Here is a 13,091-nt window from a genome sequence, read left to right on the forward strand (position 1 = left end):
AGCTTCCGTGAACTGCCACACAGGAAGAGCGACCTGCAGCAGGGCAGGCGTCTGCCACATACACTTCCGCTGTTGGGACACCGCCAGGATCGCGACCATCGACAGCATGACACTTCCTTAACGTCATCGGACGGAATTCGAGTGACCACTTTTTTGGGCGATGTAAACAAACCCGTCGGAGCCGCTTTCCAGGCACCATACTTGCACTGACGTCAAATTGGCAGCCATTCTGGTGGCGTTACCACTGGGCGCGTATTTTCGGCAGCATTGATTTCGCATTATGGAACCAGTTCTTTTCTTTTTTTTTGGCAAAAATAAGTAGCAAGTAGGTGACGTCACGCGCAGACCATGTGATCTGCTACAACACAAGAAGTGCAGGAGAGGCCTCATTCACGGGAGATGCAGCGAACCTTTGTTGAAGCTCGAGGTTCGACTCGTTTGGCGAACATTCAAACTTTTGGCGAAATTTGAAAAAAAAAAATATTGACTTTTGAAGAGGGTTGCCTGACTTCCGATACGAGTCCCTAATATGAAAAAATATAATTTTTACAGTTGCTGGTTGTAACTTTTTTTTTTTTTTATAAAATTATTAACAATGTTTGCAGAATGTAAGAGCTGGGCCAACTCTTAAACGTTAGCTTGTAACGTGAAACAGTATACCCCATAAATATTGCACACCTCCTCCGTCAGGTGACGTGGGGTCGTTTTTTATTTTTGCGCTTGCGCAAAATCGCGAAACTCTAGTCGCACTTGTGCCAAATTTTGCACTAAATGCTAAAAAAAAAAAAAAAAAAACTACTTGAATTTGGTTGAAGTTGAACCTCGGCAGGTTCGCGACATCCCTGCCGTCTCAAAAACGTTTTTCTCAATGCCCACTGGACCTGGCGCATTGAAACATTGTTTAAACTAATTTTTATTCAGTTTTGGCTACAACAGAAGCGTCGAAAGAGCTCAATGGCGTGCCTCTCTCTATTACTACGAAGCAGGCGAAACCGCCGTATGCAAGGTGACCCATCTCTCCTGAGCGAAAGAAGATATCTCCTTCCCTTTATCGTTTAAACGTATTACGAAAATGCATCACATATTTACCTCCCACACATGTTGATCTCAAGGGGCAGTGAGGGTACACAGGAAAGCGCCCTTGTCAGCCACAATATTTGCCTTCGAGCGCACGTGATTTGCCGGTACGGCGATGACATCGTCATACACGTCGTGGATGAGAAAGCCTCCCTACACGAAACTTGCAGATTCGTTAGTTCCGCAAGTGTCCACGTGTGTTTGCGCGGGCTTGTGTTTATCTTTGGATGGCGTCATCTTTCCATTGTATGTTGATCAGTGGCCGGTTCGGAGGGGTTTCAGTGCTGCGCGTCGTCTATATGTACAATACCATTGACGGTTGCTTCCGTGGCGATTGCCGCAATCGCACGGAGAAAAATAAAATTGCCGCAGTTGTGCTTGCATTAGCACCGTGGTCAGAGGCCAACAAAATGCTTACAGGCAACCCTGCGTTTGCCCACACTTAAGGTGCAGGGCACTAAACATCTGCGCGTGCGCCTTGTCGACTGCAGCGCCACCGCAGCATCGTGATGCCAAAGCCGTATAGGTTACCACTATGACCCACATACTGTAGAGGATTTCATTTGCTTCTGTGAGGGTAAATAAACAAAAATACAAACAAAAAACTCAGCTCATGTCATCAGCAGCCACTGTTCTTGTTTCACTGCAAATCGGTGCGTTAGAAAAAAAAGAAAAAAAAAAAAGACGGCGGTACAAAGTAAATGTTTTTCATGACAGGAACCTTGTGGATTGCATCGCAGATATATGTTTCTTTTACCAGATTCTTTGTTGAGGAAGATGTAACAATGCAGCTCTTAAAAACTAAAAAAAAAGAGGAAAAAACAAGGTAGATAGATGTTTGTGCCGACTCCATAGAGATGGTGACGTATCGAAAGTATAAAGCAGATTCGACAACGCGAGAAATGCTTCAGTTGAATTGAAGCTTTGTCCGCGATTTTGACTATTTTAATTAGTTTGTACGTGCAAGTTTGCATCTCCTGTTCTGCTGATTCGCTCAATGAGGCTACATAATAGCATAAATTATTGCATTATAAGTGAAACTAAGTGAACCCTGCTTTCTGCTTGAAGCTAGGAGCTGACTCTTCGAAGTCGACAGCGTATAGATGAAAAACGGCACGCGGAAACTTCGCGACAAATGGTCTGTAGACGCCGATACGGTGTTAGGAATTGACGGAACGCAAGGAGGAATTCCTCAAGCGTTTCACGTTCCCTGAAGTCCAAACGTGGTGGAATGTAACGCCCTTCTCCCGTTACAAGTTTCTGAAACCCTGCGATGGTTGTCCTCTAAACGGGTATCACATCTGCTACTACTCTCACGTACGGTAGTACACACCGACCGTGCAATTCAAGTGACAGTACTAACGCAAGTACGCACATTCATAACGTACATCTAATGATACATTTGTACGTTTCAGAACATTGATATGCCACCTGAACGCGCATGAAAAGGGATGGAGAAAAAAAAATTAGGTGACTCTTATAAATTGTATACTTTCCTCGTAGTAAAATCTCGCACTGCGATTGAGATTTCGTCTTATTTTTTTAAGTTGATACATGAAATAGCAATTAGAATTTGAGGTTCATTGTGCTAAACTATCGAAAGACGCTATCTTTGGTCAAAGAAAGCCAGGAATTGCGGCTGTACTCAATCGCTAAACGAACGACATCACACGGTTTCTTTCTCGTTTTCTTGGTAAAGCAGAAGCGGGGGGAGGGGGTGAGGGGGGTAAACATTTTTTTCTTTTTAAGCGGAAAAGTGAAACATCCTCTGTCACTGTTTTTTTAAATCTTTTATGGATACTAAAAACGTGATTTTAGCACAGCTTATGTGAAGACGACCAAGACAGGGCCAGCCTAAATTCAGTGGTGAAAGCCATAATCATATGAAGACCACAGTACCAATTGTTTTAGTGGGGTAAAGCTTACCTAACGCAAATGAATTACCTTTTTATGCAGAAACTGTATCCAAAATTGGGTGTCAATTAAAAAAATAACTATTATCACAAGATTGATGGTAAACACACACAGACACGAACACACACACACACGCACGCACGCACACACACATATATACACACACAACAACCTTGTCGTTTTCAGCCTTGTCTTCTGCAGTTCAGCGCGATTAAGAGAACTTGACAGGCACCTTTTAAATTTTATAGAATAGAAAACCGGAAAAGAAGCCTTTTTTTTTCTAGGCAAAAACATAAGCCAAATTGGCGGGAAATGAAACGGTGTGACAGACGTGTAGTTTATATTTTTAGAAAAATGGCTCTCTTTGTTCAAGGTTTGTTCCCGAGTCTCCCAGCTGGCACCTGACGGCAGGTAGACGGGACAAGGCCGTCGCCATCTTGACGAAGATCGCGAGGGTCAACGGGCTCCGGGACATCAGCGAGGACGACTTCAAGGCGCTTCAGGTGGGGCTCGGAGAAGAGCAGAAACATTTGGCATAGACTTCACCAACGCCTCTTAGATACGTAACAAGGCTACTGTGCTTGGCTGTACACGTCACCTACCGCAGGCCATCGCGGGTACTGATTTGATACGAGCGGTGCGTCAGCTTTCGGTTGGGGCTCGCGCTCTCGCTGATTGGACACGAGTCCGAGCCGAACGGTGGCGCAGCACTCGTGTCCAATGAGTGCACTGCGCCGGCCTCCGATAGGTGACGCCACTGACGTAGACAATCCAGTCCTTCAGCCTGATCGCCTAGAAGCTGTAGGCCTTACTCGCCGAGTTCCGGAATGAGGGAGTAAAAAAGGCAGAAGCTTCTGTGCTTTCTTCACGTCTGAAGGTTGGGTTCATGACTTTGGTTCGCGTACTTTATTACTCGTCATATTTCTCACCTGAAGTATATAAAAGAATAGGGGAACCACTGTCGCGTTTGACGGATTTGGTGCGTTTGAGAGTTTTGGTAGATAACATTCACGCTTTGATAACAATCCCATATAGATATGCTGTATGAGTCCCAGCACGCATGAGCAATGGTCTCGGATGTTTCAGGAGTATTGCTGTCCGATATGCGGATGTTTATCAGGATTTGGCTAACAGCAGATTGCATTTTGCGTGCTTGCATTCATGCAATCATTTTATTTTCTTCTTAAAGATCACTGCTTCGCAGCAGTATTATTTGACATAAGACATTGCTTTCTTTTTGACATAGCCTTTTGAAATTTATGTTAGTTTGCACCCCACATTAGGTTGGGTTCTCAAGATGCCACTACCAGGCATATCTTATCGATCCCGGTAGTGGCGTGCCGATCGTTACGCCACTCCCGGCATCGATATGATCCACTAAACGTGCATTCCGATAGCGTTACCATATCAGAACCGTGTATCCTTACCGGGGTGCAAACACAATCTACCAAAACTTCTAGTGTAGATACGAGAGCTGGCGGAAATAATTTTCGAAATTTGACATAACTAACCTAAAAAAAAAAAAAAAAAAAAAAAAATCTTTGAAAGTTGTAGTGTGAATAAAAAGAGATGATTTTACCTTCTGGTGTATAAGCCAAAAATAGCCAACATCATTACCCAGAGATGAAGCAAAGCCTCTCGGGACAAACAACCAAAGGTTTGTCTCAGTTTCAAATTCATGATTCGCGATGCCTTCCAACTCACGGATCATTGCATCAATGGAAGTAGTGCAGCTCATACCGTATGCAAAACCCTAATTGATGTAATCTTCATCGTGCACGGATATACAGTAACGGTATCTGTGTATTTTAGCGTGTCCAAGAAATGAAATTCGATATGGCTGCGGTTTGCGCTCCGTGTTGCTACTCACGGCACGAAAATTAAGACAGCGCTTTCGACGGAACGCTTGTTTACAAGGGCAGAGTTACGTACATAATCAATTAGATTGCTTTTATGATCTCCCCAACGTTCCCAAACCGACAGTTTTATACGATGTCATAAAACGAGAATTTTGCGTCGATTTGAGTCTAGCAGGTGTCTATACTCGTTTGTTTGTGTGTCGCACTGTTTTGAATATATATTTAAAATGTCCGGAAATTCCTTTAATTTTCAATTGGGGTTTGCAGCAGCAACAGATACCAAACTCAGCGCGCGGCCGCAGCAAAGTTTCGTCTGCAGCCCCTGGCATGCGCACGCTTTCCGCAAAGGAAACAGAACTATTCTTACAATTCATTTCCGCCTTCCTTCAATGAAACAGAAAAGGTGTACAACAAACCAACAAGGAAACAAATATTCGATTCGCTCCCTTTACCCTTTGAACATTTTTTTTTTTTCTTATCTAATATTAGCTTCTGGAGAAACCTCTCGATACCGAGAGCTGAGGCAAAACATTTTCCCGCTTGACTCAAGAAAATAAAAGAGAAAGAAAGAGCCGAACTCCCTTCCCGATAACGCGACCGTCTTTGACGCACCGACTGAATGACGCACCTCTATGACGCGGGGCGTGGGATCCCTGTGGCTTTTCTGCCTCTTGCACGCTCGGAATTCGCGAGAAAAAAAAAAAAAAAAAGAGCGTTAACGTTTTTCTTGTGTTGTGCCATCTTTTTTCTTTTTATATATATATACTTTTCTTCTTCAAGCATTCGTTCTAAACCGGTGTAGCTAATGTTGCCCCTTGAAGCGGCCACACCGCGACAAGTTATGCGCTCAAGTAAATTAGTTCTCGGGATCGTTCATTCGTCGGTGGTGCCCTCTTGGGGCATTCCCCGGGACTGTTCCACTCTCTTTCGCTAGTCTCGTTCTCGCTCGATTACATCCGACGCCAGGGCATACTGTCCGCGCAATGGAACGTCATTGCAGGTGTAAACACAAAACCTTAAAAGATAAAATTTTTTTTTTAAATTATTATTATAAAGTACATTGGGATTTAGCTGCCTTAGCATTCTTTTTCTTTTTATTGTTTCTGATTTGTTTTTATTTCTGTCACTTTCTAAGTAAAAAAAATCTGTTTTCTAAAAAAATGATTCTGCATGACTGCAACGCTTCATCACTCAGTGACGTTGAGTGCAACGATGTGTTTGAGCCTTTGTTTCCTTTTGCGGAAGAATGACCGCTGATTTATACCAACCACCCCCCGAACGTCCCCACAAAAGTTCTCCGCAGCGGTTTTACCCTGCGGAGAACTTTTCGCAAAGCATAATTTTAATCGATAAGTACCTGCCAATTGTATAACGCAGTGGTGTCTGCGGAGTACAATACTTTGCACACCGCCTTCGCGGTGGATATGAGAGCCAATTCATAACCAAGAACGAGTGCCATCATCACGTGCACATGTCGCACTTCAGTCCGTTTGATATTGCCTTTGTGCGTCCGCTTGCGGTCCTAAGAATTCGTTTTGAAAGCAAACGTTTCCCGTTAGTCACTGCGAAATACCAAAGTTTAAGATTAACAGAACAGAGCAGCCTCCGACTAAAGGGTTGAGCATGTACAGTATAACTGCATATGCTCAACCATTCAGTTAGTCAACCGATAGCCGACAACAGGGCGGCAGCGCGCTCCTCGCAGCGTGGACATAGGCGGTATCACCACCCACGAATGAAAGCCGGGAAAGAAGCGAGCGCGGGCGTCCACTCCGGGCGTTCAGTCGCGCAAAACAATTAAATGCACCACCCCTCCAATATTTAGTCCTCTTTCTCGGCTCGTTTTCTTAGCTGCGCTGTCGATGGGTTGTTAAGCGTCTAGGTCTAGTTCTGCGCTTCATTCACAAAACAGTAGTCCCGGTTCTGCAACTTTCCCGAGCAAAAATAGGGCCCCTGAAACCAGACGAGGCGTCAGGCTCTACGTTAAGCTATTAACTTTTCTTTCGTGGGTGTATGTATGTCAAGACAGAGCGATGGAAGCGCGTTATAAACGTACGCGGGAACTACTCTGATAAACCGAGTTATGGTCGGATTCGGACACACGGGACGACCAGACGGGGCTAAACACGATAGGCTCCGTATCATCCGCAGCAATTAAGATTAAGCGGCACTTAGAACCATGACCTGGAAATGGGGCTGATGTTACGGCGCCGTCGCTCTACTCTAGTCAGCTAAGACGATCTTTAACGCGTGGTTCTTCAATGTATCTATAGCATATCACGCTGTAAAAGCGCTCGCAATGTCGTCTTGCAGTGTCGAATTCGCTACGGGAATTCTCGTTTGCCACATACATCAAGAAGCGCAGACTTTTTATTAATGCGTTTGCATCAGAACGCTCGTTCTGACGCAAACCCGGCGGTGTCTTTCATTTGCCAGCGCCGGAGAGGGAGGGAAAAGGAGGGGGAGAGGGTGACGCTTGCGACGCTCCCATTGGTCCGAAGCACTGACGTCAGCACTCGTCAGCCTCTCCCTCTCTCCCCGGCGCTGACAAACTGACAGACACCCCCGGTTTTTCGTCAAAACGATTCCTTTCGTTTTCGCGACCGTCACACACACAGCTGGCGCGGAGCCAGAGGGGAAGAGACGCCGCGCAACACTGCCTAGATAACAAAGCCTTAGTGCTGAATGAGATGGCTTAATTCAAAGAAGGCCAAGGCTGGACACACACTGGAAACGAGTGCTGCGTCAGCGCTCGGCTTCGAGTCAAGTTCGAGGCGAACGTTGACGTAATCGTCGTGTCAAATCTGTGCCCAGGGTTGGCCTTCCATGATGACGCCATCTAATTCAGCACTTCGGCTTTGTTAGCTGGGATGTGCTGCGCTGCGGCGCGTTGGAATGCGGGTGTGCTCATTTGCCGCTCTAGCGTCGCCTGTCATTCTTTGTCTGGGTTTCCGTAGTATAGCGGCGCGTGGGGTGTGATGTGTGTATGTAGTTAAAACGATGGATGGCGGTTCACTGTACAAGTGATATGGATGCGGTTCCTTCCACGAGTGGTATGAACACTCTAAAAAAAAGGGGTGTAGTAAATACACCCAGTGGGGTGTATGTGACTTGTCCCATATACGACACCCCCATGGGTATATATGCGACACCCCAAAAAGGGGTGCATACATGCACCTCATTTTGAGGTGCACATGTGCACCTCAGCGGGTGCATACGACACACCCCACCCCGGGGTGTACATATACTCCGTTTCTCACTTACTGGGAATACTGATACACCCCATTTTGAGGTGTACATATATTCCGTTTCTCACTTGCTGGGAATACTGATACACCCCATTCTTAGGTGTACATATATTCCGTTCCTCACTTACTGGGAATACTGATACACCCCTATTTTAGGTGCACATATATTCCGTTTATCACTTACTGGGAATACTCATACACCCCATTCTTAGGTGTACATATATTCCATTTCTCACTTACTGGGAATACTGATACACCCCATTCTTAGGTGCACAGATATTCCGTTTCTCACTTACTGGGAATGCAGTTACACCCCATTGTTAGGTGTACTTATATACCGTTTTCCACACCCTTCTCACCTACTGGGAACCGATAAACCCCACTCTTAGGTGTACATGTGCGAAGTCAACAAAACTAACACTAGAACATTTTCCATCAAATTGACAGGAAATGTCTTTGCAGCTCTTTTCCAAGCTTTTAACCGTCAAACGACCGTGTTTTGTGTCATTTTCATGTCCCATTTGTCAACCCGAAAACAATTAGGCTGCCAATCCCACATTCTATCGTAATTTCATTATATGGCCTGGCATCATTTTGACGTCCTAACTGTCAACCTGAAATACAATTGAGAGCTTTTGTGTTACTCCTGCGAATATAACATTGTCAGGATCATGCAAAATTTTATAAAATAAGCTACGAAAATTGGTATCTGTTCCTACATATTTATTGCTCATAAACACTGGGTGAAACATATACTGCGAAAATACACATTGAATGCATGCACCAGAAATGTCGCTTGTTTTTTTTTCTCCTTCTTCTTTTTGCATGTCTTGTCTTTTAGTCTTCTGCCTTGGGTGTTGACCACCAAAAAGAGCCATGGAGCATTCCTGAAAATCAAAACCCAGTTGCATACCATGATTAGATACATATAGGACACTGTCAAGGCCCCACACCTTACTTAATGAGCATTAGGAAAAACCAGGAACTCAACCAACTTCATAAATATTTTGCACACCACTGAAGAATAGTGGGGTGGAAAGTTTACCACTTTAGATACAGATGCAAGGCTGAAAAACCGAAAACACAGATAAAAAGCATGTGTTTTCAATATACTTAAACAACTGATTTTGGCGGTTTTCAACAATGCCAGCCTGTTTCTTATTGCAACTGTGTTTATTTTTTACTAATAAAATGCACAATTAGCCGAAAAATGCCATAAGCAACCTTGTACTCAGTGGCGCCTAACCAGATAAACGAATGCCAACATCAGAGATGTCCTAATGCAAGCTTCCTTTAACAAAATTTTGGACCATCTAAAACAGTGCTCTCAAACACATTTGAGTGTAGAGGCCAGATAGCCCACCCCCAAAAGATCGAGGGCTTCTGTAAGGCATGGGGGTCAAGAAATTTGTTAAAGGGACCTTGCGCTCTCCACATTTTGTAACTTGCAATCTTGACAGTGACATTTTTAGCCGTGATTCATTTGTAGTGCTCCCCTTATCCCTTTCCTGGTGCAATCACAAGAATTAAAGTGGTACTGCCGCCAACATACTGCCATTTTGTAAGAGGACAAGAGAAGAAGCACACTGTTGTTGCCGTTGCTTATTTCACTCAGGATATATTCAAGCTCAACATGTCTCGAAAGAATGCCTTTTGCTTTTCTGGGAATTTCTGATAGCACCAGTCTGAGCGAATGCTTGTATTTTAATGGTGATATTTTCTGAGGGCGAGAATCCAGAGCTCATGAATTTATCTTTGGTGGTTGCTTCTGACAAGCAAGAGTTCATGCAGTTGAAGTGCATCCTTGGGCAAAGAGCTCGTGTTTGCAGCCTACCAGCGGAATTGTCGTGCAGGTGCTAAATACAAAAAAAAAAGACGGGAAGGAAAAATAGAGACTAAACACCTAAAAAATAAGAACGAAACTACATTAACTATGTGGATATGTTACAAGAGCATAGCTATGTTTCCAGCGTAAATGAATAGACCGATCCCACCAAGCGTTCCACGCATGCGTGACGCCGCCATAACTGTAATTCGTTGGAGGCAGACGCCAGTTCACGCGACAGCTCATGCTGCCTCGTGGTCTACTCGCGCAAACCTCCAGCAGGGTTGTCGCGCGTGTAGAAAGACTACAGCTCCCACGATGCATATCGGCAGCGGTGGCGTACTCAAACTAGCTGGTGAGATCGGTCTATTAGCGACATATTATAAGGCATGCCATTTGTAATGCTCGTTATGAGAACGGGAGCTTGCAGCTGGTTTCCTGTGGGCCGTGTTCAAGCAAGTCGCGAGCTGCGTCCTCGAGCACTGAGCGGATTAATTTTACCCAGTTATTACCTGCCAGTGCATCATAATCTGTAGAATGGTGAATATATCCCGAGACACTACTTGCTAGCAGCAGAGGCTAAGGCAGTGCCCGAAGAGGGGAAAGGGCAAGCGCTAGAAAGGCGGGTGAGGAGAGTAACCTCCTCTCCTATCTAACATTCGTAGCGCTTTCCCCCTCTCCCCCAGCCCTGCCCTCCCCTCCCATATGCCTTCCTTGCGCTCGCCTTTTCTCTCTTCGCATGGCGTTGCATTCACCTGCACTACACACAACTAGTGACACGGAGTATAATTGAAGGACGGTACACTCACAGATGTCAAAGCACTTGAAGAGTTCGCAACTTCGGTGCCATGCCACTGGTTGCACTTTTGTATTGCACTTCAGATGGGTTGATTTGCCCGAAGTACCTGGAAAATAATAAGAATGATAGAATAAATTAATGTGCAATAAACCAGGGCTGGGCAGACACACTCCAAAAAGTATTCGGGAATACTGAGATACATCCGCTTTAAGGCCAAAAATACAGATACTGAGATACATTGTCTTTTATGCAATGGTATATCCCCGAGACACTTCTGGGAAACTGGTGAAAAAGTATTCAGGAATACAGATACAATGTGTAGTTGTATCTGTATTGTAGAGGGTGTAGTTCGTGGGGAATATGTACGGTCAGTGGCGTTCCAACTTGTTTTCGAGTCAGGAAGGGGGGGGGGGGGGGGGGAGTGCTTTTGGTATCCCTTGGGCGCCGCCGGCCAGTCTTTAACCTGCAATGTGGCGGCTGTTTTAGGGGAGTGGCAGGGGGGGGGGGGACAACACATGCCTCACGCCCTCCTTGCCCCCCCCCCCCCCCCCCCTTCCCGGTTGGTACGCCCATGTGAATGGTATCTATGCTTTGCTCCTTTTTTGTGCCATTTTATATGCGGTCCTTCTTACTTCAAACTCTTTATTTATTATTAATGCCGCTACAGAAAACATGTCGCCCCCGTTGAATCAAATAGTTACAAAATGGTAAAGACTGCGTACCATGCTTGACGAAAGGCGTCTGCCAAAATTAAACCTGTTTTGCCGTGAGGGCAGCCTGTGCATCAGAGATTTGAATCATCAGTACATGTAATCTAACCAAGTACCAAGCCTAATCACACAATATAAGCCTAGCAGTCTGAGAAGTAAAGAAGAAAAGGAAACAGGGTCGACCGGATAGTCAATTGCTCACCTTGCCAGACGGTGCCTCGGGACTATGGCGGCATCTGCTAGGTTCAGAGCTTCTAGTCTGTGCATCAGAGAATAGGCATTAGCAAACATGATCTATCCAAGCACCAAGCCTAGTTTCACAAGATACGCTAACAACCTGAGAAAAAGAAAAACAGTCTACAGCATAGTTGATTGCTTACCTTGCCAGACAGAGCCTCGGGACTATGGTGTCGTCTGTGCTACAAGCAGAGCCTCTCGGCTGTGCATTAGAGATTACTCATTAGTATACGTGATCTAGACAAGCACCTAGCCTAGTCACACAATTTTACTTAGCAGTTTGACAAGTAAAGAAGAAGAAAAAAAGAAAATAGGGTCCGCAGGGTAGTGAATTGCTTACCTTGCCAGAACGTGCCTCGGGACAATGATGGCATCACTGCTAGGTGCAAATAGTCATTAGTAAACGTGACCTAGCTAGGCACCAAGCCCAGTTTCACAATACATGCATTACAAACTAAAAAAAAAAAAAACAGTGCAGGATAGTTGGTTGCTTACCTACCCAGAAAGGGCATCAGGACTATGGTAGCGACTGTGCTACAAGCAGAGCCTCTCGCCTGTGCAGTAGAGATGAAAGTCATTAGTACACGTGATCTAAGCAAGCCCTTAGCCTAATTTCACAATATATGCTTAACAATCTGACAAGAAAACAAAAATCAGCAGGCTAGTTGATCGCTTACCTTGCCAGACGGTGCCTCGAGACTATGGCGACATCTGTGCTAGCAGCAGAGCTTTACTCCTGCGCGTTAGAGATTCGAGTCATTAGTACACGTGATCTAACCAAGCATCTTATGTTATCTCACACTTCACAGGTGCCTGAGATGACTTGCATACTACAAGCAGAAGGAGACACTCGCGTTTTTGAACCATTAACACTGCGACACTTAATTGTTGCTGTAGTGTGACAAAGTGTATGCTTCACAAATGAAAAATGCAATAAAACGTGTAGTCTAATTTTACAAACTTTGCCCAAGAAAGAGTCTGACAAGTAGGGTACCAACATGACAATTCAAAGTTAGCCAAACTCGAGCTTCGCAAAAGTTAGCATCCGCGGGTACAGCCACTACACATGTTTCCGAATAGAGCTCTCAAAGTAACGCCAAACTGAGCACCACACACACCGAAGCTGGTGAATGCTGTCCTAGAGTTCCTGCATAGGCTCTCTACGGGAGTCAGAGTTGCGCGTCTGTTATCCACACGCTGACACGCCGCTATTCGCCTGGATCCGATCATGTGAGGAGCAAAATCCAAATACTGTGCAGGAAAGCCGCCGATACGGCCGTTTCGCCGACGTTGCAATCTCCTCAGCGTACGTTCCCCTGCTTTTGTCTCCTCCTCCTTTCCTGTTTTTCAGGAAAGGAGAAGGAGCACGTTGCTATTCGCCCAATCCAGTGAGATGAGGAGCAGAATTTCGTCCCCTGCAGG

At 45.2% G+C, this 13,091-nt stretch overlaps 1 protein-coding gene and 1 long non-coding RNA gene across 2 annotated transcripts in view; one reads left to right on the forward strand and one right to left on the reverse strand.

Moving 5' to 3' along the window:
• Nucleotides 1-13,091, forward strand: part of LOC8025958 (solute carrier family 22 member 7) — a 44,540-nt gene that overhangs the window by 15,200 nt on the left and 16,249 nt on the right. Inside the window, exon 5 of the mRNA XM_040205725.3 lies at nucleotides 3,365-3,494. Coding sequence (XP_040061659.1) covers nucleotides 3,365-3,494 — 130 coding nt within the window. The remainder of the gene's footprint in view (nucleotides 1-3,364; nucleotides 3,495-13,091) is intronic.
• On the reverse strand, nucleotides 8,809-11,673 carry LOC120836702. Its single transcript, XR_005714723.3, has 4 exons — nucleotides 11,635-11,673; nucleotides 11,445-11,499; nucleotides 10,733-10,828; nucleotides 8,809-8,985 (listed from the first exon to the last, which is right to left on the reverse strand). It is a non-coding gene; the product is annotated as an uncharacterized LOC120836702 (long non-coding RNA).

This window comes from Ixodes scapularis, unplaced genomic scaffold, assembly GCF_016920785.2.
Source record: "Ixodes scapularis isolate PalLabHiFi unplaced genomic scaffold, ASM1692078v2 PGA_scaffold5__190_contigs__length_132052651, whole genome shotgun sequence".
Taxonomy (NCBI): Eukaryota; Metazoa; Arthropoda; class Arachnida; order Ixodida; family Ixodidae; genus Ixodes; species Ixodes scapularis.